The 25,827-nt window shown below is 35.7% G+C and overlaps 4 protein-coding genes across 11 annotated transcripts; 1 reads left to right on the top strand and 3 right to left on the bottom strand.

Moving 5' to 3' along the window:
* Positions 1–337: 337 nt before the first annotated feature.
* LOC105959131 (ubiquitin-like protein 5) lies at positions 338–3,886 on the top strand. The gene is made up of 2 exons (XM_012983172.2): positions 338–726; positions 3,719–3,886. Exon 1 carries the CDS (start codon positions 480–482, stop codon positions 699–701), a length of 222 nt encoding a protein of 73 aa, XP_012838626.1. The 5' UTR covers positions 338–479; the 3' UTR covers positions 702–726; positions 3,719–3,886.
* A 207-nt stretch (positions 3,887–4,093) lies between these two features.
* LOC105959130 (auxin response factor 18) lies at positions 4,094–8,026 on the bottom strand. Of its 8 annotated transcripts, none has more exons than XM_012983168.2 (6): positions 7,811–8,026; positions 7,423–7,498; positions 6,100–7,265; positions 4,697–5,511; positions 4,534–4,599; positions 4,094–4,447 (listed from the first exon to the last, which is right to left on the bottom strand). In XM_012983168.2, exons 3-6 carry the CDS (start codon positions 7,180–7,182, stop codon positions 4,366–4,368), a joined length of 2,046 nt encoding a protein of 681 aa, XP_012838622.2. In that variant the 5' UTR covers positions 7,183–7,265; positions 7,423–7,498; positions 7,811–8,026; the 3' UTR covers positions 4,094–4,365. The 8 variants fall into 8 exon arrangements, with proteins under 8 accessions (XP_012838622.2, XP_012838625.2, XP_088669210.1 ...); XM_012983171.2 differs by having other exon boundaries at positions 6,100–7,195; positions 7,811–7,932; XM_088813084.1 differs by having other exon boundaries at positions 7,578–7,916.
* Positions 8,027–13,191: 5,165 nt separating this feature from the next.
* Positions 13,192–16,193, bottom strand: LOC105959128 (GATA transcription factor 11). The gene is made up of 3 exons (XM_012983163.2): positions 15,980–16,193; positions 15,023–15,265; positions 13,192–14,199 (listed from the first exon to the last, which is right to left on the bottom strand). Exons 2-3 carry the CDS (start codon positions 15,260–15,262, stop codon positions 13,420–13,422), a joined length of 1,020 nt encoding a protein of 339 aa, XP_012838617.2. The 5' UTR covers positions 15,263–15,265; positions 15,980–16,193; the 3' UTR covers positions 13,192–13,419.
* Positions 16,194–17,629: 1,436 nt separating this feature from the next.
* On the bottom strand, positions 17,630–25,711 carry LOC105959126 (Pleckstrin homology (PH) and lipid-binding START domains-containing protein). The gene is made up of 21 exons (XM_088813545.1): positions 24,955–25,711; positions 23,768–23,842; positions 23,590–23,643; positions 23,449–23,514; positions 23,322–23,377; positions 22,971–23,095; positions 22,854–22,900; positions 22,681–22,778; positions 21,744–21,839; positions 21,600–21,664; positions 21,441–21,512; positions 21,000–21,146; positions 20,125–20,426; positions 19,901–19,964; positions 19,582–19,757; positions 19,094–19,195; positions 18,958–19,008; positions 18,737–18,880; positions 18,358–18,453; positions 18,091–18,192; positions 17,630–17,899 (listed from the first exon to the last, which is right to left on the bottom strand). Exons 1-21 carry the CDS (start codon positions 25,108–25,110, stop codon positions 17,807–17,809), a joined length of 2,187 nt encoding a protein of 728 aa, XP_088669671.1. The 5' UTR covers positions 25,111–25,711; the 3' UTR covers positions 17,630–17,806.
* Between the last annotated feature and the right edge of the window lie 116 nt (positions 25,712–25,827).

The following is a 25,827-nucleotide window of genomic DNA, read 5'->3' as shown; positions in this document are numbered from 1 at the left end:
TACATAACGGAATCAAGCATGTGTCCAACACTATCTTAACCGACAGACAAACGGTAAAGTGACGGAAATGACAAAAAGTGTTACATCATTGAAATATGAGGAACTAAATGTGGTTTTCGTGAAAATGGGAGGACGAAATATGAAATAAGTGCAAACTTGAGGGATGGCAACTGAAATTTCCTCGTGTACTACCGAAGGCAATTACAATGAAAAATAAAGTATATTCTTTTTCTCCCCACAGACAATGGTATGCGTAAGAAGTTTAATAATAACTAAACAGAAGGACGTCCGTCCAATTATATTAAAGTATTTTATCTAATATAAATAATGTATTTAAACCTATTCGCGTTGAACGAGCGGAACAGTCATAAAAGTTGTGCTTCAGTGAGGACATTCTAGAAGGTCATTTATTCCTCTCGAGCTGCGCGTGTTTAATTAGGGTTTGCTGGTGAAAGAAGAAGAAGAAGAAGAGAGCGAAGATGATAGAGGTGGTGCTGAACGATCGGCTGGGGAAGAAGGTGCGCGTGAAGTGCAACGACGACGACACAATCGGAGACCTCAAAAAGCTGGTGGCGGCGCAGACCGGCACACGCGCCGACAAGATCCGAATCCAGAAATGGTACAACATCTACAAAGACCACATCACCCTCAAGGACTACGAGATCCATGACGGCATGGGCCTCGAGCTCTACTACAATTAGTCCTTCAATTCATCGTCCACACTCGGTAATTCCAATTTTACCCTTCAAACGCTCTGTTTTTTTTTTTTTTTTTTTTTTTTTTTTTTTTTTTGCTCTCGTCTATTGGTTGAGCTATCTGCTTTAATTCTAGTGGTAAACAGTTGTTTCAGTTTGGATTCCGATTTTTCTTTTGATTTGTGTTGGTTCGGTGTTTAGTTTGTGAAAGGTTTGATTTTGGACAGTGCAAGCATTATTTACATGTTTAATAAAGTTTTCTTTCTTGCCGATAAAATCAAAACAACTTCCATTATTTGATAGTTAAAAAAATGTTAAAAAAATATTATTTCAGCTATTTTTAGCAAAAAAAAGTGTGATGTAATATGCAATTTTTGCGATTTTGATCGATTGTTCGAAAGTTAGTGAAATAATTTTGAAATTAACTTTTTGAATATTGATGAATAAATATCTTCTATACTACATATTTCGTTATTAAAAATATTTGAACATTTCAGCTATTTTTCGCAAAAAATGTGTGCTATAGTCTACATTTTTTTGTGATTTTGCTTGACTGTTCGAAAATTAGTGAAACAATTTTTAAATGAACTACTTTTGGATACTTCAGAATAAACATTATCTATATTACATATTTGATTATTAAAAAATATTTGAACATTTCAGCTATTTTTTGCAAAAAATGTGTGCATAGTATACATTTTTTTGTGATTTCGCTCGACTGTAAAAAAATATTGAAATAATTTGTAAATGAACTATTTTTCGAATGCTTGTGAATAGAAATCTTCTAATATGACATATTTGAATAGTAAAAAATATTAAAAGAATATCTGAACATTTCAGCTATTTTTCGCAAAAAACGTGTGCTATAGTATACATTTTTTTTGTGATTTTGATGACTGTTTAAAATTAGCGAAACAATTTTTGAATGAACTATTTTCTGGATACTTGTGAATAAACATCTTCTACACGACATTTTTTTTATTATAAAAAAATATTAAAAACCTTTTGAACATTTCAGCTATTTTTGGCAAAAAACGTGTGCTACAGTATACATTTTTTTTGTAGTTTTGCTTGACTTTTAAAAAAATAGTGAAATAATTTTTAAATGAACTGTTTTTTGGATACTTATGAATAAACAGCTTCTACACTACATATCTGATTATTAAAAAATATTAAAAAAATATTTAAACATTTCAGCTATTTTTGGCAAAATAACGTGTGCTATAGTATACAATTTTTTTGTGATTTTGCTTGACTTTTAAAAAAATAGTGAAATCATTTTTAAATGAACTTTTTTTTGGATACTTATGAATAAAAATCTTCTACACTACATATTTGATTATTAAAAAAATATTTAAACATTTCAGCTATTTTTCGCAAAAAAACGTGTGCTATATATAGTATACATTTTTTTTGTGATTTGGCTTGACTTTTAAAAAATAGCGAAATAATTTTTAAATGAACTATTTTTTGGATACATATGAATAAACATCTTCTACACTACATATTTGATTATTAAAAAATATTTAAACATTTCAGCTATTTTTCGCAAAAAAACGTGTGCTATATAGTATACATTTTTTTGTGATTTTGCTTGACTTTTAAAAAAATAGTGAAATCATTTTTAAATGAACTATTTTTTGGATACTTATGAATAAAAATCTTCTACACTACATATTTGATTATTAAAAAAATATGTAAACATTTCAGCTATTTTTCGCAAAAAAACGTGTGCTATAGTATACATTTTTTTGTGATTTTGCTTGACTGTTAAAAAATTAGTGAAACAATTTTTGAATGAACTGTTTCTTGAATACTTATGAATAAACATCTTCTATATTACATATTTGATGATTAAAAAATAAATATAAAATATTTGAACATTTCAGCTATTTTTCGCAAAAAACGTGTGCTATATAGTATACATTTTTTTGTGATTTTGCTTGACTGTTCAAAAATTAGTGAAATAATTTTTAGATGAACTATTTTTTGTATACTTGTGAATAAAAATCTTCTAATACGACATATTTGAATATTAAAAAATATTAAAAAAATATTTGAACATTTCAGCTATTTTTCGCAAAAAACGTGTGCATTGTTTGGTGATTTTGATTGACTGTTCAAAATTAGCGAAACAATTTTTAAATGAACTATTTCTTGAATACTTGAATAAACAGCTTCTCTACTACATATGTGATTATTAAAAAAATATTTGAACATTTCAGCTATTTTTCGCTAAAAACGTGTGCATACATTTTTTTGTGATTTTGCTTTACTATTCAAAAATTAATGAAACAATTTTTAAATGAACTATTTCTTGAATAATTATGAATAAACATCTTCTACACTACATATTTGATTATTAAACAATATTAAAAAAACATTTGAACATTTCAGCTATTTTTCGCAAAAAAAGTGGGCTTATATAGTATAAATTTTTGTGATTTTGCTTGACTGTTAAAAAATTGGTGAAACAATTTTTTAATGACCTGTTTTTTGAAAACTTGTGAGTAAACATCTCTATATTACATATTTGATTATTAAAAAATATTAAAAAAGATATTTGAACATTGAGCTATTTTTCGGAAGAAAACGTGTGCTGTATACGTTTTTTGTGATTTTGCTTGAATGTTAAAAAATTAGTGAAACAATTTTTAAATGAACTATTTCTTGAATACTTGTGAATAAACATCTCCTATATTACATATTTGATTATTAAAAATATAAAAAAAAATATTTGAACATTTCAGCTATTTTTTTGGCAAAATTGTGTGTTGTGTGATTTTGCTTGATTGTTAAAAAACTAGTGAAACAATTTTCAAATGAACTATTTTTTGAACTATTATGCTTGATTATTAAATAATATTAAAAAATTGAACATTTCAGCATTTTTTCGCAAAAAATGTGTGCTAAGTATACGATTTCTTATTATTTTCTTTGATTGTACAATAGTCTCAGTTTTGTATTGATTCTTGCCCAGGTTAAGATAATTGATTAACTCTATTTCCCTTTGATTCCTGCAGCTCAGCTTTCATGATGCATCATTGCTTGGGGATGATGATGGATACATACCTGAAGTATAAATAATATTTCTTGGCAAATATCTTTTTCGACATGACTGCTTACAAACTGTTGAACCATGACTGTATTTATTACCTTCGTTTGATGTTTGCCTTTTCGTTGTTGGTTTATTTGCATTGTCACTCCGTAATGTAAAATCGAATAAGGTTTGAATACGCTACTGTTCAACATGTATCTATAGGTTTCATGTCATATACCCTTCCGTAAAACTCGAATATAAATAATCCAAGAATATCTCATGTTGAGTAGATATATCAAAGATTTTGCAGGAGCTCACAAGTAAACGAAAAAGTTGCACAATGACTCGATCCGAAGCATACACCCAAATAGTTGACAAATAAATAGGCATCACGATAATGTGTTCGTTTCATTCAAGTACATATTATGCATCAAAGTGAAGAGAGAAACATGCACTAATATATACCTTCCGGTAGGCACGCTAGACACAATACACAAAGTTCGGAGCTTCATAATGATTAGTTTTTTAAATTGCATAAATAAGAAAATATATTTATAGGACACGGATACACGATCTTACCCATACTGAAGAACCAGAGTTTCCTCCGGCACTCTTTAAGTACACCTCGCACTACGCAAATATGCTCAGGGCACCTGTCTGGTTCGATGAATTCCGTCCAAGCTCAGAAGTTGGCAAGCCAGTAACCAATTTCCTGCAAAACAAAATTTAACGATCTCAGCTTGACGACCTCCATCACTTAACATTAATTTCAACGAGTAACAAAATTTTGCAAATTACCGTTCGGTATCGTCACTGCCCGGTTTCATAAGGATCCTCAGTGTTTTAGTAGCCTTCACGAACTCGCTGCAGTTGCAAAAATGACCAAGTACGTCAAAATAAAAAAATAAAAAAATAAAACATGTAAATTAGCCTGTCAATTGAGCAAATCTAAGAAAGTCACCTGAATGGTTCTTCACCAACTTGTTTAGCAGCACCACTAGCATCATCACGATAGAACAAATGGCCCACAATCTCCGATCTATCTATCCGAAACATGTCTTCGAGCTTTTTGTATAGCTCTTTGTACGAACCAAGAGCAGATAGATCAACACTGTGGCCGACTTCTTCCGACTCCAAGAAAACTTTACACAAAAAATCAGTGGACAAACTTTTTGTCCCACCTGAGGCATTCTGCCCTAACGCCACCCGAGAAAACGCGTCACAGGGCCGATCACAAGACATTTGTTTCTCAGTGTGTATTGGTTGACCAAAAAGGACGAACAGAGGTGTCTTCTTCGCACCACAAGTTTCATCGTCCGATTGCTTCTTGTTAGAATTACCCATGCTTAATAAGCAAGATACATTATCATTACCATCTTCGTTACGATCAAGAACGTTAGCACGAGGGTATTCAAGCAGTGGGAGATTCCCACTGGGTGGTGGTAAAATTCCCGTCTGCAGTTGTTTGTTGCTAAAGTGGAGATCCGTCAAAGGGACTCCAATTTGAGCATGCCTGGCTCCCTGTATGCCTAGAGTGATGTTGTTGTCGGGTAGACAACGTAAGGAACTGCTTGGACCAAGGGGGTTGCCTGAAAACGACGGTAATGGAAATCTGCCGTCGAGTGGAAGGTTTGGATGATGGAGGGGTAAGCACAACTTCTTCCTCGGAGGTGAGAAGGGCGAGAGATGAAGGGCTGGCATGTTTGAGGCCAGTTCAACTAGCCATGGGCTGACACATTTCACATTCTGTAGCAGATCTGGTTCATCCCATGTCACCTGCGCCATGGTGTCGCGGAGAAAATGTCAGAATAAATGGAACTCGATACGTTTGGGAAAAGATGCAAAAAACGGGAATGGAGCAAACATTGGAGATGGTATTTATTTCCTAAAATTCGGTTGAAGTTCCATTGTTGCAGTATCCACATGAATAACTCGGAACCAGCTTTTTCCCGTGTGAAAATCAGTCCACATTACTTATTCGCTAACAGGAAAATGACGATTACGAGAAAAATCAAGAAATAAAACATTTCAGATGGTGGTCTTGTTCGATTCCTTGTTCACCTTAATTTCTACAACTGCATTTCCATTAATTTCAAGTTTCAACAATTTAGGATTTATGTATAACAGATCAAATAAAAAATTTATGGGGACTATAGCTTGTGTTCAGTTTGAGATGGACTTGTTCGACTTCTTGTTCACCTTAATTATTCTTCAACTAACTTTCCATTAGTTTCAACAATTTCGACTTTAAAGTATCCTAAATCAAATAAAAATCTCATAAACCAGCATATCATTTCATACAAAACTTGCGTGTTTCAACAGAAAGTACTAGATCGTCATCTTAAACGGGGCAAAAAATATTACCTGAAGCAATTTCCACGGCGAATTAGGCCAACGAACGGGATCAACAAACTGAACAGAAGCTACAGTCCCCATAAACCAGCTAACTCGAGAAGAGTCATCCGTTTCGAACGGCATCTTGAACTTCATCCCAGAGCACCAATGAATCCTCATCGCAGCATTCACAGACGACGCTTTCACACAGAACTCCATCGCGCTCGCACGCGGACAATAAACAACCTCAAAAGGCTGACAACTGGCCGCCAAGAAAGCCGCCTCAACAACTGATTCAGGGCTCACTCTCCCCTTCTCCCTCACTTTCCCAACACCACCACTTCTATGCATCAGCTTGTTATTCTCATCCTCCAAAAAACCCGAAACCCCGCCCAAATTCCCACCACCGCCATAATTCCACACAGACGAGGAATACTCATTCCCACTAACTCCGCCACCTCTCCTAGCCCTCCGAATCCCAACGCAGAGATCTCCGTTCACCGCCCTCATGAAAACGATCGAGTCTCCGGCCACAAGCTTCTTCTGATTCACGAAAGTACTCCATCCAGTGGTCAACAAATGCCGCCTCGGCGTGCCTCTATAGATATGCCTAAACTTCCACGTCTCGCCGTGAACATCTCTAACGGTCACATTCTGCACCGGTGGATCGGCGGTGTAATCCAACGGCGGGAAAATAGTCTCCGCGCAGTACCTTGGAACCGAAAACCCCCCTCCATTGTTGGCATCCGATTGGGTCAGCGTCTTCGGAAAAGAAGCAGCTTTTTCGCCCGATTCGGATTTATTAATCCTTCCGAAAATTCCGTCTTCATCATCGTAAGAAACGCGCTCGTTGTTTCCGACGGGAATAAGCCCGACTTTCGCGTAGACCTCATCCGTTTCATGGTCGGCCAAGTATTTTACGGAACTGACCCTGCAGAGAATCATAGGAGGGATCATGGGCAAAGCCCCGAAATCGACAGTAGCGAGAGAATGTTCGGCGTGGCCTTGTGGAAAGTAGAATACTTTCGAATTCACCGGCGGCATTTTGACCATGCATCCGGCACAGGCGTGCCAAAGCTCTGAATCCAAACTCTTCTCCACTATCTCCTTCATCTTTCTCTTATTTCTGATTGATGTACAGCGAATTACACCGTAAATTAATCTATTTCATTTTTTTTTTCTTTTTCAATAAAAATCTGTGGGTGATCAAAAAAAGGGGCGAAATTCAGAAAACACAATCAACTGAAAATCAAAAAAAAAAAAAAAAAAAATCAATAAACAAACAAATTGAATCATAAAATCGGCAAACATGAATCCAATTAACTGCGCAGAGCAAGAGATCCGATAAATTACCTCTCAAATCCGAGAATCACAGCGAGAATTCGCCACGCCACACCATCGTCTCTTCAACACTTAGCGCACAGTCAATCTAGTAATACAACATAAAAAATAAAAAAATTAAAAAAAAAAATCGTCAGAAAATACACACACTGCCAGCACACACACACCTATGTCAGAATATGGAACACTAGCACATGAGGTGCAAAAGACTATTTACAGTGCGTGAGTGTGTGTAATGGGAGAGGGTTCTAGAAACCGGCGGAAAGGAATAACTAGTAGTAATTCATGAATCTGAGATTCAACAAAAAAAGGAGAAAAACACGGGAAAAACAAAAATCTAAAAACACGAGGGTGAAAAGATTCTACGTAAGTGAAAGTGAGTTGTATGTATTACTACTACCAAAAGATTGCCTCATAAATCGTCGTTTCTGTTGCCAATAATACATACATACTTTGACGAAACCTTTTTTTTCGCTCTTTCTCTCACTACAATCTCGCGGTCTGGTACTCTTCTTTATTTTCATTTCAAGTCAATCCAAAACGACGCCGTCAGAGAGGAGTTTTCCTCCTTTTTTTTTTTTTTTTTGAGAGGACACCTAACATTTGTATATCGGACAAATTACGATCACCCCTCAGTTATGTTTAAATTATGAAATTCTCTTTCTGTTTTGGTAATTATAATTATCTCTTAAGTTATGTATTATCTTACGAAAAGACCCCAATTATAGAGGTAAATTTTAGAGATTTTAATTCGGTAAAACCGAACTGGAATTTCGGTACACGGACATTTCATACGATTTACCGAACTAAATATACGATTTGGTTCGGTAAATAATCGAATTACATAAATTTTATGTAAAAATATTTAAAAGGAGGGGGTGACTGTAATTACCCAAACAAGAGGGTTTTTTTTTTTTGTAATTTGGCCATACCTCCGGGGTGGCCGTAATTTGCCCCTAGTATATGTATTATGGATAAATTGTGGCCAATCCTTGAGGTAAAATTAAATCACGAAAAAATTCATAATGTTTGGGTAGTTACAATCAGGCCCTCAACTATGAATCTTCTTACACATCCACTCTTATGATCTGAAATTCAGCAGAATCTTCTAAATTATGTGGACAGTTCTCCAATTTGTAATGTGTCTGATGCACCACAATCAGAGATTACAAAACCGGGAGACACATTTTATGATCGTCTTATTTCAAAATGCGGAGTTCGAATGCAGTAAAACATGTACAAATTTGAGAATATTTTACATAATCTAGAAGATTCCACTAAATTTGGTACTGAAAAGGTGGACGTATAAGAAAATTCATAGTTGAGGGAGACGATTGTAATTAGCCAAATATAAGAGGTTTTTTTTTGTAATTTAACCTTATTTCATGGGATAATCGTAATATACCTATAAAATAATAGTGGAGGAGAAAGAAAAGGGTATTTAGTTGAGAAAAAAGTGGGGTTTGGGGCGGTTGAGATAATAATGGATATTTTAGGGGGACACGGCCTTTAAACTGCTGGCTCGAACTGTACGGGTTCTATATCTGAACCGGTCAGTTCTATGACCTGACATATTTAATCCCGGTTTAAAATTCTCTCTGTCAGTTAATTGCTTTTTACCATGGTTAACTTTTTTGTTTTTGTCTGCCTATAATTTTGTATTCTTCCGCGCGTGACCTTCACTCTCCCCTCTGAATTTATTTCTTTACCTGAATTATTTTATATAATAAACTGATTATGAAAAAGAGAAACTTTTAACATCAGAAAATATTGGAAAAGAGGTACGTGAAAGAGGAAAAACATTGATGCAGACATACCACATAAACCAAATCACATGTCTTTTCAGACACACACTGTGTGTTTTTCTTTTTTAATTAATTTTTTTTGTGAGAGTAAATTTATTACACACACTACACATAGTGGACTACTATTATTACACCCCATAAAATATGCAATAACTACCATGTTTTTACTGGCAGGCCATATAACCAGAACCAAATTCTGCATGGGCCCAAAAAAGCCAGCTTTAGGACTTGTCTTTTATTTCGAGTGGTCCCTTCAAAAAACAAATACATCATTTATTATTAAAAAAAATCAAAAATAAATAAATAAAAATTAGCCTAGTTGTGCATTTAGAGCCAATTAATTGTTCTTCTAGAGTTGTAGTACCCTATCTAAAGTATCAATAATTCAAATAAAAATTTCCCATAATAGATAGAAATGGAGGAATGTTCATCTTTCAAGAACTATGCATGTGCACTTATGTTGAATTGCATGGTATTGAAAATGGAGCTTCTTACAATATTCTTTCATGAATATACCAACAAGATAATCAAAATTAGTATGTTACAAACTTACAATGACCAAATTTAGTAATATAGACCAATAGTAGTTTGCCATTTGCATTGAGGATATTTATATTAAATTAACATTTCATTAATAGTTTAAACTTTTGATTGAGGTGGTCATTTAACATAGTATCAAAATCAGACCAAATGAAAAGTCGCCACACATTTTAGATATTTTAACGGTAAGACTTCAAATGTAATTCACCTGCACTTGAAAGAACATTCAAAATCTTTTTCGATTTTGCTCCTAATTATAGGAAATAAAAAGAAAGAAGAAAAGCTCTTATGTTGGCTATTAGATAAAGTGTATCGGATAGGTTGTCATAAAATTGTATAATTTTATATTGATACATCATGCTGTTGAAATCAAACGGACATCATTAGTAATTAAAAATAATAAAAAGAATATAATACAAACCTAAATCTATAGTATCACCATCGTGTTATTTCGACAATTTTATTTATTTATAATAGATAATTCATAAAATTAAGTAATTTGACTAGGCAAATATGAGAGAGAGAGAAGAGAGAGAGAGAGAGAGAGAGAGAGAGAGAGAGAGACTGTTTTAGTCTGTCAGACAGTGGGAGTGAAGTTAGTCTATACACGTGGCGGTTAATGATTGGGGTTTGATAGTGATGACTAGGACGTGACACGGTCTATATCACTCTGATGCAGGAAAAAAAAAAAAAAGGATCAATAATTGGACTGCTGAATTACAGCTATACTTGTTGTGCATCATCCTGGACCCTTTTTTTGTCTCTTTTCTTCCTTTCACATGCTAATTAATTATTCTTATTTACATATTAAACTTACTATACTATATTTTTTTAAATCGCCCCCAATTTTATAAGTTTTATATTAGAGTAAAAAGCAGTTTACCCCCTAAACTATGGCCTGTTTTGCACTTTGCCCCCTAAACAAAAAAAAATTGCACGTTCTTACCTGAACTCGTTAATTCATTGCATGGTGCCTCCTAAAAGGAATATTCCGACAATTTTGACCGGAATATTACAACACGTGTGTTGCACATGAGATTTTCAGGGGCAAATTTGTCCATTCACTAACATTCTATATTTTAATCATTAAAAAATAAACATAAAAAAAAAAGAAAAAGAAAAAAAAAAGAAAGAAAAAAGGAGTTGTCATCCCGTCGACCACCACCCTCACAAAGCCAACCCATCCCTAAACAGCCCCAAATAGAGATCGCACAAATCCCTAATGGCGGAAAGGGGCTGCTTGTCCCACTGAATATTCGGGAACCAGCTCAGCATGCACCTCACCGTCAGTATCCCGCTGTACAGGTCCAGCCACTTCGCCATCCCGCCGCCACCACCGTCAGCGGCGTGTTCAGCGACCTCAGCTCGCTTCTCCTCACCGCCGCGAAGAACGCCGGCCCCGCTGATTTCACCACCGGCTCCTTCACCTTCACGGCCAGCGTGAACAGCCCCCCGCAGTGGGGGGCGATGACTTTCGACGCGGCTAGGGCTACGGCGCCGATTGTCGCGAATGTCCGGGTCGAACCGGATAGCGTGTCTCGAACCGGGTACGGGTTCGATTCTGGGGGATTGACGGAGCAAGCGGTGATTGATTTTGAGGGTTTTGAGAGGGATATGCGGCGGTGAGAATACGGCAAGGCTGGGAGACGGTAGGAATTGGGCGAGAAGGCGGCGATGCGGCGGTCGGAGAGGGGGTTGCGGAGGATGGCGATTCTCATCAATTTTTCTTCTTTCTCCTCTTGGTGGTAGTGGTTATCTTGATCCTCTTCTTCCAATTTAGCATTCATCTTCTCTTCGATTTTCCCCCCTCAAGAAAACTGCTTTTTGCTCAAATATCTATATGGTTTTATAGCAATTAACATTTGCATCTGCTAACTCGCTTAATATGTGCTGCGATATATGGTAAAATATCTATATGGTTTTCTTGAGATAGTCCATTTCTCCGCCATTGATGTCCATTGTTGCCTCTGTGTTTTCGGAGAGTTATTCGAGTTTCGGGAGTGGGATTTTGGCGAAATTAATGGAGGAAGCGAAAATTGGAGGCAGTTTGGGGAGGCGGTCGATGTTTCTTGGGTTGAAATGAAGGAGATTTGTGGCCCTTTAGAGCAATGAGTTTGGAGAGTTCGATGTATGGGTGCAGGCTGTGCTTCTGTTCTTTGGCGGCCGCCATTGACGGGTTTGGAAGAAAAGCTTGAAGAACAGCTTCTTTTTCCTTTATTTATTTATTCTTTTTCTTTTTTTTTTTAATATTTATTTGTATTTAATATTAAAGATGCAAGTGAAGGGACGAATTTACCCCTAAAAGTCTCACGTGCAAAGCACATGTTTTCATATTCCGGTTAAAATTGCCGGAAAATTGAGTTTAGGGGGCACCGTGCAACGAATTAACGAGTTCAGGTAAAAACGTGCAAATTTTTTTTGTTTGGGGGGTAAAGTGCAAAACGGGCCATAGTTTAGGGGGTAAACTGCTTTTTACTCTTTATATTATTAGTGTTTGGATATTTGAATATAACGTATCACACAATTCTTGGTGGTCAATGCTACAAAATTTGTCCTCCAAATGATGAACTAGTGGTCGGAGCAATTGAACTTGTGTCAATCCACCCAAGTTCAAATCCTTTTACGAACGATCACTAGATCTTGAGCCTGTCATATACAGTTAGTCTAGTGTGGTTTACATCTCTCGTATGATTTTTTAAGTTATTGCACGAGAATGTATATAGATTTACCAAGTGCACCTATATATTGGCAGCGGGTTCCTTCATTACCAAAAAACAATTGCAAAATTTTAACAAAATAATATAGTTGAAAACTTACATATGAGTTCTACATTTATAATATTTGCAATAAAATATCGTGAATTTACTAAAAATCGTCATGTATTTTGTCGATTAATAAAGAAAATATAGATATATAGATTGATGAGTGGTAGTTGGATAAATTAATTAGGCCTACCAAAAAGATTAGCCTGGGCAATGTTCTGGGCCTTAAGTAAGCAGGCCTATATTTAAGCCTACTACTACCCCAAGGCCCAATGTGATTTTTTTTTTTTTTTGTGATCCAATCTGAATTATATTGCTTCTTAATATGGGAAAAATATAGTTTTTACCCTTCAAATTTGCACTAATTTCAGATTTGGTCCTTCATGTTCATAAAAAACACATTTGTTCTCATGTTTCAAGAATTCAACACTTTGAGTCATCTCCCTCAATTTTACGTTAGTACTAAAGTAATCAAGCTTGTGCTTATCACCGTCTTAACTGGCAGACTAACGGTGAATTGACAAAAATGGCCTGAAGTGTTAAATTAATTAAACATCAGCGACCAAATGTAAAATCGGTGTAAACTTGAGCTACAAAGACGGTATATTTTCCTTCTTACAGTTAGGGCCAAACTAGATTCATACATATATCTTTCTTAATTTCCACAAAAAACCTGCAAACAAGAATGTGATGAGATAAAAAAAACATGTCTTAATTTCAAGATAACATCACTTAGAAAATCTTACCATCTTTTTAATCTAGTCAACAGCTCCAATTCCTCTGATAATTAAATTCTCCTAATCTAGTAGAGAACTCACCTCCATTTTTGTACAATGTTCTAACTACATCTCACCATTAAAAACACGAAAACGAAAGACACAACAACCAGCATCTTTTTTTTTTCAGCATACACGATCAAACGAACAGCTACTACTACTCACGGGAACAATTACCTCCATCGACCGCTCCTCGGTTTTACCATTTTGCCCCTCGGTCCTCGTCTCTATCACCACCGACCGCTCCTCGATTTTACCATTTTGCCCCTCTGTCCTCGTCTCTACCACCACCGACCGCTCCTCGATTTTACCGTTTTGCCCTTTGGTCCTCATCTCCACCACCTTCCTGTGCGAGTTCGAGTGCACGGTCGGCACAAAAGTCGGACTTGCTGCTGGCCGGTACTCTGGGAAGAGTCTGCCAGACCGGTAGCGGACCCCACATGCATTGCACAGTGTCTTGGGTCCAGCCGGACCCTCCCTCCACTGAGGCGTTTTCATGACTTGGCAATGCGTGCACCTCTTAGTAGTAGCGGTGGGGCTGCGCTGCTGCGCAGCGGAGGATTGCAGCTCCGTCGGACGCTCGGAGCAGCCTTGGAATTGAATAATCGCCTTGAGGGATGAGGAGTTTTCAATTGCTTGCTGAGGCAGTTTCTTTCTCCTCCCTCTTTTTTTCACCGCATCCGGACAGCTGGCAAACAGAGTTGGAATCAGATGCCATGGGCTTAAACCTGAGGGCTTTCTTGCCCGTTTGGATCGGGCTCGTTTGGTAATACGTGATTTGATAAGCGGGCTTTTGCCGGATGATGTTGACCTGCTACTTTCAAGGACAGAAACAGGGCTTTGTGTTTGGAATATACCCTGTTCTTTGACCTCAATTGACTTGTTTGGGTAAGGAGTTGCATCGACCTTTGTTTGTTTTAGCAGTGGCGAAAAGGGATATGAGCAAATCCAAAAAAAAATCGGAAAATAAAAAAAGAAACAGAGAAGGCATAATTAGACACATCAAACGGAAAACAATGGCAAATACCAAATGTTTAGCAAATAAGTAGTTAACGAACATTTTTCCTATCTTTGGAGACACTCCAAACACGTTAAAAAGCACTATGTTACACGTGCTTTTGTTTCTTTCTTTTCGATCGCTACTTTAATATGTATTGTTCGAACAAACATAATTTTAAAAACAGATAAATAAGTGAAAACTTAAAGATATTATAAATAAGTCAATATGTAACCAAATAGTATGCCATGATTAATGCGTAATTCTTTTTGACCTCTAATTTGATATGCATTGATGCACAAGAATAAACTTAAAGATATTCATTTAATAAAGGACATAAATTTGTTTGCAAACTCAACTCTCACGTGTTGTCGCGATTATGCAAGACTCGGTTATGAAAAATCTATTCGTCAATGTATCTCGACAATAACAAAAAATTAGACATTAAATTCGTTTACACACAACTTTATCTAATTTTAACGCGACCCGAAAGTTATTTCAGTAAATGAAAAAGTGACAAATACATCCAAATTTCGTTTAACTTACTTGAAGCTATCCAAATTTCAAGAAAAAGTCGGCCTCGTTTTCAAACAACAATTAACCTATACGGGGGTTCTAAATATTCGTGCAGCTATCATTATCTAGACCATTTAAAATAATTGCATTTCCATTACATTAAAAAATAATAATGAAAAAAAACACCGAATACTTGTGACATTCGATAATACTCACCGGAGAAATTGGAGTGGTTTTGTTATGACCAATCACGGGCTGCCCAATCAGGACATCGGACGGAATAGGGCCGAGAAATTCGGACTTGGTAGAATCCCAATCTCCAACAAACTCTTCATCACCTTCGAAACTCTCGATCGGATAATCCAAAATGCTAAGTATATTGTCCAACTCCGCTTCTCCGGCGGTTCCATTAACAATTGCTTCCCAACAGATATATGGCTCCTTAACCTCACTCATAGTCTGACGAAATACGTACACGAAAAGAGTGTTCGTTTATTCAATTGCTCGATAGCAATATTACACAAGACTCGATACATTTCTTCGACTCAAGAATCCAATAACAGCCCCAAACGGAAAAAAAGGCCTTTTATTCAATGTATTTGTTCCAGTCAAAGAATCCAACAAAGGTAATCATGCAGCCAATATTAGTGACGATTAAAGAAAATAGAATGGCAATTAGGTAAATAGTTTAATTGTTTAGAAATAAATTGGTAATTTATATATCAAGCAAAAAAGTTTCCATTTCACCAAACGGGGAAGCTTTTCTTATTTTTTTCCCTTTTCAAGTCAAGTGAAAAAGAGGGGTCACTTTTTCAACGTCAAACGACACCGTTTCGTATGTTAACGTTACAAACAACTGCAACTATTCCAGACAAACATTTGCCCTAAAAAAAACCCTAGCCGAATACGACAACGTGGTTCCGTTTTCGCTGCGGAGAAGAGAAGAAGAAAACCCACAACGCCAATTGAGAAAACACAACACAGAGTGAAAAATAAAATAAATAAAATAAAACAAATAAATAAAATAAACCCAGTCTGAAGGACCCGTTTGCAAACCGAGAGAGAGAGAGAGAGAGAGAGAGAGAGAGAGAGAGAGAGAGAGAGAGAGAGAGAGGATAAATGCATGCAAGCAAACAAGAATTAAAAAAAATGGTGTGAAAATGGAAATTGTACCTTATTATATTAGAGAGGAGAATGACCCTTAAAACCCTTTCACGCCATTGTTGGGTTTTGGAAGAAGGTTCTGGTTCTTTTGGCAGAGAGACAAGGAGAAAATGAAAGATAGGGTAAGAAGATAAAATCCCTTTTTTTTATTTTTTTATTTCTTGGGCTTTTGTCTGAACTGTACTACAATATACACTATTTGGACTTTGGGGTGAAAAAGGTCAAGTACATATTATAATCTATAATATAATATATAATACTTTTTTCTTTTCCTTTTTTTTTTTTTAATTCTGAAAAAAGGTTTAGATTAGAATTAGATTGGGGGGTGTTAGTTATTGGGTGTGGCGCAGGTGCAGGGGAACTAAGGTGGTCTCTCCGTATGATGTGTGGAATTTTTTTTTTTTCCTTTTTGGAGGGAAAAGATGTATAGTATGTCTCTATTGTCTTGTGTTTGTCTGGGGTGTGGCGAGGTGGGCCCCAGTTTGGTTTGAATGTTATCCTGTGATGATTGATGAACAAATGGGGCCCACACACATAACACACAGTGATGGTGTATGTATGTGAGTGTGACTCGTGATGTGATTAAGGGCAGATCTGACTGTGTGTGTGTGTGTTTCTTTTTTTTTTTTTTTAATTTAATTTCTTTTTTTTCGTTTGTCCTAAAAAACTTGGCATGAGAATTGAGATGTGACTAATAATAATATGATTTGGTGTGATGGATCCCTCATGATTTATGGGTTTGAATTTAATGATTAACCAAAGAAAAGTGAACCAATCATCACAACTAACTTGGTACAACCAATTCAATTTACTAGTTATTATAATTACCGGGCTAAGGGATGATCCAACGATTGAAGTAATTGAATTGTATTAATTGATACAAAGTCCGAATCGGTCGCTGGATTGAGTTTGTCACAAATGATTAGTCTAGTATGATTTATATATCTCGTACGGTTCGATACACATAAATGAAAATTAGTGATTTTGCACCGTAGATCTATACAAATAGTTAGTCACTTGACCCACGTACAAATGAGTGTGTTATTATGTGTAAACCACTGAATTGCCACTGATGCATTATGTGTAGACCACCGATGCATGACAACCCAATGTACTCCACCAAATGTAGCATATACAAAACCATAAATGAAGTACATCTCATTTTTATGTTCGAAAATAAAGTAGAGAAGTAGCCATACTCACATATTTTAGTGAAAGAGCAAATAAGAATTTATTACGAGTGGGCAAAAAATCCCAACATATCACATGCTTATATAGAATGGGTCTCTTGGCTCACCCTTATTAAACCTTACTTGGCCCCTCTGCATTATTTCGAGACGAAATTGTTATATACAATTTTGCGTGGCAATGTAGCACAAACTGAGTCAAGTTATCCCAATTTCGACTGTGTAAATCGATAATACCAAATGCATAGATTTTAAGTACAAGTGTAAATAAGTTAAATGAAGCTCAATGTATGGTTACTCAAGCTTATTTGAATTTTAATCGAGCTTTACAAATTGTGTTTGAGCTTAGTATAATAAGCAATCGAGTTCTAATCAAGACAAACACAAATCGAGTTTTCTTCTTCTTTTTTTTTTTTTTTTTTTTTTTTTTCCAGTATGCCCCTAACATTTTATATATGTTCACATCAAATAATTCGCAAAATCGGCTATGTTTTCGATAACTGAAACTTTCCACTTGGTTTGAATGAAAAGAATTGCAAATAGCAAGAACACCACGCATGTACAATCAGAGCCATCACTCACTCTCTATACATCTCATGAGCAATAGTAATAGTAAAAAAAAAAAAAGAGGATATTTGCTTAGAGTGGATTACGGTTTTACCAATACCGATTTAGAGACATCCAAATGGTTAAGACGACATGTTCCAACAAGATATTCCGGTAGCTCTTCTGGCGTATTAGCCTGTGTAACAACAAAACAGTCAATTAAGCATCATTGAAAGAATTTTAGTCACTGCATATATCTAATTAACAATCACTAGAATTAAGTGGAGTCACTAATTCTCGTTCACGCGTTTTGAAAACGAGACTATATAGTTTTTTCATTTTTGTTTTTTGATAGTTGATACTATGACCAATCAAATATTTACCTACCTGTACTAAAAATGCCATTTCAATGACCAGATTGTTGAGGTAGCCTAGAACAAGGCTGACCACACCCCTCGCAACAGTTGACGAGCCAATATCAATTCCAAGCTGTGAAATTATTGACAAACATTATTATTAATGTTGTATAGAAAGTGAGTCCCGTTTACGCACTATATATTCAGCGAAAAAAGTTTATACCATCTTTTGAAAACTCGCATACATACAAGGGAAATTGAAAAGAAAATGTGGTCTAAAAGACAAGTTATGAGATACCTCCAGGTAATTCTTCCCACGAAAATAATTAATTTCTAATGCTTGACCGACGAGGCATGCCTTTTTCCCAACACTCTGCTTCACTATCCATGAACCCTGACAAATGATTGTACATATATCAAGTTTGAGATTACAATAAACATAATTAAGTTCCAATATCAAGCTTGTCAGTCAAGGATTAAGTTAAAACCGCCTAAAAAAAATGGATATCTTAATAATGCACCTTAAGGCATACCATGCTAGAAAATTTCATATTAAAAGGGAACCAAAGAAGAGGGTTCCAATACGTAAAACATGTGATGAATACTTCTCGAGCAAACATATGTAAAACTCGTTATCGCATGAGATTACAATACTATGAAATAATTGCTTTTCTGACCTTAGATATGTACGGTATGAGCTTGAACCTTGAATTTCTATAGGAATCATCTCCATTGACAAAGCTCTCGAGCAAAGGAGCTTCTTCTAGAGGAGTATTCATCATATAGTACAAAGCAAGACTATATGTTGTTGAACCTGGGACCTAGTTCAATGAAGTCGAGTAAGCAATAGATTAACTCAATAAAGGAAGTTATTAAAAACAAAAAATAAGCCTCTCACCTGTATGTTTACAATAAAAAAGAATTCTGGACCTCCCTTTGCGGCATATTTCTGCACAGTAAACAGAGCAATTCTTTTTTCATAAAGTAATTTCAATAGATAAATTGCAAATTCGCTTCAAGAAGCAACGACAGACCTGAACTATGCCCCCAGGGCGCCCCCCAAGATCATCTTCTCTCTTGTCAGACCTTAACCAATCGGCACCTACCATTTCCATCAATGTGCCTCTTGCCTTAATCTGGGAAGATAAAGCATATCAATGAACACCTAAACTAATGAATAAAGTGCAACAGTATGTTATTCAAGAAAATACTTCGGCCATGTTTGGCATAATGTCTGCAACTGCACTAGCATTTATACAAATCAAGGTTGCTTGATCCATGCAAAGAGTAGAAAAATTCGCTCAAGAACAAGAACTAAAACCGAACCATCACAATTTTCATATTATGTCTATTTTTTATACAATCTTCCATCAAATATTATGCTATTTTTCTTTAGTAGTGTTTTGAGCAAAAGTTTAGATGCGAGATATCAGCAATTCTGTTTATCAAGTCAAAAACTATGCGAGAGACACGAGATACTACAAGAAGTGCACCACATTCAAATTTCAAAAATTGAAACTACCTTCTTTCTGTCATCCAAATAAGTCTTTCCACGAATGAGAAACGTCGAAGGATCTGTTGATGTCCAACTGCAGAGAGAATTACAGGTTGGATCCTTCGAGAGAGTGTATCCATATTTGCATGACAGACTGTCTTCCCTCGCCACCTCATGCAAGTCTGCATAACCCTTCTTCTGAACTGTAGCATCAAAATCTCAAACCATTAGATTAGAAGCTTGGAACCCTGAATGCAAGCAAAGAGAAAATCTAGTACAAAATGTTAAAAATAAAATAAAAAATACTATGCATATGTCATATATATACGAGTTTCAGCCAACATACCTGCAAGATCATGCAATCTTTTCACAAATACAGCAGCACTTGACAGTTTGGGTTGCCGTGCATCCTGAAACTCGAAATTGATAAAATAACAATAAAACATCACTGGATCAGTTATAAAAACTAACACATAACAAGTTAAGTGGCATTTGACACAAAGATAAGATACCCTTTTTCTTTATAAACATAAAAATAGCATCCTTATATCTGAAACTGACAGCTAATACCTGAGAATAAATGTCTGGAGCAAAGTCAGAAGGCCAACCATTTTCTGATTGATCATAATCTATAGGTTCCGGAACATCAAAAAATTCATCTGCAGCATCATTTAATCCCACAAGACTTGAGCGTTCAGAAGGTGTTTTAACCATATCTTCATCCATACTCTTCCTACCACTCTCCAATCTAGCTTGAACTTCAACTTTCAATTCCTTTCTGGTTTGCTGCATGCTATTATTGCTCATTAGCTCACCTGATGAGAAATCAGATGCTGAACAATCCAATTTTGCTCTAAACAACTCCCGCAAGGCTACAATCACAGCAAGTAAAGTTGAATCAATCCCAAGAAGTTTATATTATCCAAATACATGAATCTTCAATTACAAGGGTCAAACAATTATAGTGCCTAGAGTTTCAAAAGAGATTATGATTCTTTAATGACTGCATTAGAGTTATTCGATGCCAAGCTTATCCAAGTTCTACTTTCAACACAGTTTCTCATGTGTTGATTTTGTCATGATAGGTCCTTCTCCTATTAACAAATGAGCGATGATGGGCATACATAATCAATATGTGTACTTCAGTTCATTCAGAGACACTAGCACACATCTCTTTTAAAGACATCAGGTCCCATAATTCGAGCAATTTACATATAATCGCTTGAACGTTGCGTGTAAATGCCAACAAGCAAGCAGATATATTGACTACTCATGCGCATTTCCATCCATTTAACACAGAAAACTTGAAGAATATTCTACAAAATTGGAATGTGAAACTTTAGAAACTAAAGTAAGATGTTTTCGAACTTTAGGTGGTTAATGTGGTCTGAAAATGAATAATAAATTCATAGGCTGAAGTGAAGAGAAATAGATATGAAGCACACCAGCAAGTCTCCCCAGCATGCTTATTGTTATTGATCTGGCTGCTGATGTCTGCACGTAAGATTTCCAAAATTTCCAATCAATGGCAAGCATATGTTTCACTACAGAACGATTTCCTTGATTTGCAGGAGATATAACATATCCTCCACCTGTGAGAAATGCAACTTCAACCATAAGTCACTTTACATTGTCAGATGAGATTAAAACAAAAGTGATTTCTTAATGCGATAACAAAGTGGCCAATTTGCGCCACAGCAAGATTTATGTACTTGGGCTTTAATAATGTGACACTGATTTTTTCCCTAACAACCTGCATGCATGGTATAAGGATGAAGGCTACTTTCATGGCCATTATACCAGCACAAACCACTTATATTCACTGCTAGATACTATGATACGGTAAATAAAATCCGGTTGGTTCCATATGTAAAAGCATACATTACTTTTGAGGCAGGCGCGTACGTAATGTCTTTTCGGCGGACACTTGTGATGAATGACCGAATGGTACAGAATCACTGCACATAAATAAATAAATTATAGCTATTTCTCACCAATTAAGATCCAAAAGATTATTGTTTAAGTTGATCCACTTAAAGTATTACCATATGTACCATCATCCTCCCTTCTCCAATAGCGCCGTAATAGAAGATCCCTTCGTTTCATACCCCTGCTAAAAGCTATATCACATATCAACTCTTGAAAATAAAATGATAATAATACTAACAGAGTCAAGGTATGTATCAGACCAAGGTAGCCAATGACGATACAGAAGCATGTGAACTATATCAGAATGACCATCAAGATGTTCAATCACCGAACCCTTGTAATAACAGAAATCCCATCTGCACAAAGATGAATATCAGTTATAACGGATAGTCACTGAATTCAATAGCTCCAAAAGTATTAAGGTTTAAGTTCCATCTTAAAAGAAATTGCTGGCATTTTGGATCCAGAATGAAGCCATTGATTTCCTTCATGGAATCACAAGCTAATTCTATTATGCCAGACAAAGAGAAACAAAGCGATAAATTGGGAGTGCTGATTCAATTTCGTTACCTAAGTACTTCACTTAGACAATGTAATCTGTATATCTTGAGATTGAATCTCACGTTCAGTGATCCAAAAAAAAATTATTGAAGAAAATTCAAGACCTCACAAGTGCATTTTCCTTTCTCAAATGTTGAAACTGCAGAAAAAAAACTAATACATTGATACAAAAGATAATAAAACAAAGCTCCTTATAATAAAGATATGTGCTATACATGATATAGCATGATAGAGAGTTTTCATTTGTCCCTTGAAATGGGATAACATTTTTTCAACAGAATCATACGCCTTGTAGCATATTCATGCAAAAATTAAGAAATAGAAGCTCCATTTGCACCAAAATGCCACAATCGGCTAGAATACTTTCTCCATCAACAACAATTGCACACCATACCCTATTTTGTTTATTTTCCTTGGATAACCTAGAATAAGCCTTTCTCCTTAAATATGCACATAAGCTATCTAGTAAAGAAATCATGCATTACATCTTTCTGATTTGCAGAGAAGCGCAGATATCCAATATGATTCTTAATCCGGCATTAGATTTATGAGGACACACATGCATCTAAAGGGCACCAGTTTTTTTTTTTTTTAAAGTTGAAATGGCGCTGAAATGTTGCCGTTATTATGACTTACTCTGATCTTGAAGGACCAAGAGACATGAGCGTTTGGAAAATAGCCTCTGAAGTTGCATCAACTACACCAACGGCCATTATTGCAGGGTGGTCATCCCACTGCGAGATACGTAAATGATTCACTTAGAGGAGACTTAGAATACTTAAATGCCATTTTGAAACAAACTAACGTACCTTCTCACGAAATTCTTTATCTTTAGCCTCCTTAAATAATCGGAGACCTGCAAATTTTTTTATGTTAGACAAAGCATTTGCCCATTATGCGAGATGGCCAGTGAACTTAACCCTTACCATTCTGGCAACCAAAAACTTTCCAAGCCGATGGTGCAACAACATCAGATGTCATCGCATCACTGACTGAGGATGAGTAGACTGTCCAGTCAATGGAATGGGTATGCTTACTGGAACCGTTGAGTCTGGGCAAGATGGAAGAAAGTTCATAAGGATAAAGAATGTTATAACTTGTACAAAATGGAATAAGTGAAAACAGATTATCGTTTTTGTAAATCTTCAGGAACCTGACTTCCTAGTAAAAAGATTGGTTCAATAGGTTACAACCAACTCGAAAGATTAACATTGAACATAGCAATTTCAACTTTACGAGGTTTTGTCAATCACTGCATAAGATGCTTAATTGTTTACCTCAATGACCGCAACTCACGTGCAGCAAATTCAAAATCTCTTTGATTCTGATCTGGCTGCATTAATGGAAAGATCAGTTTCCAGCCCAATAATGGTATAGCAACATAACAAAAAGGGCAGTTTCGACCTTTAAAGCCGATTCCTGGAAGGACTGAATCCATTTTGCAGCTTCATCAGGACTGTTTGCTCCCAACTACAGATTGCAAAAAGGAATTTAGTTATTGAGTTTAAAGCGAAACAACAAATTCAGAAGAGAAAGCTGCCGCACCTTCAGTTCATCACTGTGATTAGAAGTATTATAAAGAGTGAAAATGAAAATGACCTGTATATTCCAAATTGAAAGAAAAAAGTGCGTTCAGTTTATTTGAAGGAATTCGAACTTTAGTTATAAACATCATCATATGTAGAAACTAGAATTTCAAGATTAGGCGAGCAGTGTTGCCTACCTTCCTCAGAATGCTCTCTCTCCCATTGTCAGTCACTCTTATGCAGGAATCAATAATTGCACTCCTAACAGGATCCTGACAGAAAAATAGTGAAATTTTACATAATGCATGCTCATACGAATACTTACCGTCCTTCGGTTTTTCTATGTTACGTACATAAAAGGTAAAATATGTAGAAAAAATCCAAGGATTTCAAAATAAATCGACACTTCTAGTTTCGTGATTACTTCATCAAAAGCAGCTGTGAAAAATCTTTATGACATGGAACTATGCAATTTATTTACTTTCTAGTGGAGGACTAGCGAAAGAATGGCTGAGTCTAGATGGTTAGAAATACACATCAAAATTCAGAGAACAATTGGCATATTTGCAATATACATGATCATGCATATATTACTAATACAAGTGAGAAACTATTTGGCCATCCGCACGACTGCCAAGGAGAAACTCAAGGAAATCACAAATGTATGACACACACACACACACACACACACACACACACACACACACACATATATATATATATATATATATATATATATATATATATATATATATATATATATATATATATATATATATATGTGTGTGTGTGTGTGTGTGTGTGTGTGTGTGCATATTATCATCAGTTAGAAACTCCTCCGAGTCGAGTAAACTAATTAGGGAATTACAAGATTAGTCAAAACCATTTTCAGAATGTTTCTCCAATCTCGCCTATAAATTACCAACCCACATATATAAATTCAACTAGTATTCAAATCTAAAAATTTAAAAACACTATAAACTTGCAGAATGTAAAGTTTCATTAACCGCATATTCCAATTTCCTCCGACAAATACCTATACAAATTCACGTGAAGGCACAAATAGATACACTCACACAGTTGACATGATTGTATATGTGGGAGATCTCACAAAAAGCAATATAGAACCGATAAATAAAACCCGAAATCCCGTTAACGAAATAGGGGATACACTATTGATAATTCTACAAAATTCAACAGTCAAACAGAGTCAACCCCATCAAAAATATACTAAAATTATCGTAGTGAAACCACTGATTTCCAAATAGAGATAGCATGCAAAATCCAATCAAAAGAGAAGAAATCAATCAAATCACATCATTCTACTTCCACATTTACACACACACAATCACATGAAGTATAACGTAAATTGAAGATAATGAACCTCATCCATGGAAACTGGTACAGATTTGAAGCTCTTGAGTAAGTGATCCTGAAGAACGAAGTAGCGTTTTCTCGAATACTGAAGCCCAATCCGATTGGAGCGTATCAAATACAACCACCCCTCCATTCTCCCACCGTCACTCTGTGAAACCCCCATTCAATTCACAACTTAATCTCCAACCAAATCTCAAATCCCCGCCTCCGAATTTCCACCCGACATTCAAAAAAAAACTGAGAAGAACCGACGGTTTTTCAAGTTTCAAATGAATAATGGTGCAACACAAACAATTGCAGTTCGCTGTACGCTTACGAGTGTGTTAGTGTGTGTGTGTGTGTGTGTGTGTGTGTGAAGGAATATACAGAGAGAGAGATTGTTCTTCCTTATTTTAATGGCTTATTATTATTTTTTAATGGTGATGCTGGTTAGCACGAGAGCGTGAAAGAGAGAGGTTGCCTTCTTTTGCTTTTGATTTTCTCTCTCCTCTCTCTCTTTCTCTCTCTACTCTCTCTCTCTCTCTCTCTCACTTCACTCTCACACTTTATTTATGTTGGTTGGATGTTTGTTTTCAACTGCAAATGTGAGAAAAGCTTCGGCATCTCACAGAAGGCCTAATGATTTGATATACGAATTGACTACACTACCCTCGCCCCTTTTTAAAATTCACAATCTGCCACTATCTTCTTTCCCTCGTGTTCAGTGCCCTCCCGAGCTTTATAAAAATGAAAATATTTTATAGAGTTGATAATAACGCATCATTATATCATGATATTTAGATTTTTTTTTTAATATGACAAGTGTTTGTTCGCAAGATTTTTACTTATCGAGTCTTCGAGCTTAGATATTCGTTCGTCCGATTTTTTAGCTTTATTTATA

Source organism: Erythranthe guttata, chromosome 14 (assembly GCF_056151865.1).
Source record: "Erythranthe guttata isolate IM_541 chromosome 14, IM_541, whole genome shotgun sequence".
Lineage (NCBI taxonomy): Eukaryota > Viridiplantae > Streptophyta > Magnoliopsida > Lamiales > Phrymaceae > Erythranthe > Erythranthe guttata.
Note: the sequence above shows the minus strand (reverse complement) of the source record. Positions and strands in the feature narration are given on the sequence as shown.

Excerpts from the sequence above, each read along its gene's own strand:
- LOC105959130 (XM_012983168.2), bottom strand. The coding sequence starts at position 7,182 with ATGAAGGAGATAGTGGAGAAGAGTTTGGATTCAGAGCTTTGGCACGCC. Across the intron at positions 5,512-6,099 it reads CGCCGTGGAAATTGCTTCAG|GTGACATGGGATGAACCAGA; the intron begins GTAATATTTTTT and ends ACCATGGCGCAG. Across the intron at positions 4,448-4,533 it reads GGCAGTGACGATACCGAACG|GAAATTGGTTACTGGCTTGC; the intron begins GTAATTTGCAAA and ends TTTGTTTTGCAG.
- LOC105959131 (XM_012983172.2), top strand. The coding sequence starts at position 480 with ATGATAGAGGTGGTGCTGAACGATCGGCTGGGGAAGAAGGTGCGCGTG.
- LOC105959128 (XM_012983163.2), bottom strand. The coding sequence starts at position 15,262 with ATGAGTGAGGTTAAGGAGCCATATATCTGTTGGGAAGCAATTGTTAAT. Across the intron at positions 14,200-15,022 it reads AAACCACTCCAATTTCTCCG|GTCGATGCAACTCCTTACCC; the intron begins GTGAGTATTATC and ends AAACAAACAAAG.
- LOC105959126 (XM_088813545.1), bottom strand. The coding sequence starts at position 25,110 with ATGGGGGTTTCACAGAGTGACGGTGGGAGAATGGAGGGGTGGTTGTAT. Across the intron at positions 23,843-24,954 it reads TACCAGTTTCCATGGATGAG|GATCCTGTTAGGAGTGCAAT; the intron begins GTTCATTATCTT and ends TTTTTCTGTCAG. Across the intron at positions 19,009-19,093 it reads GCCCTGGGGGCATAGTTCAG|AAATATGCCGCAAAGGGAGG; the intron begins GTCTGTCGTTGC and ends TTTACTGTGCAG.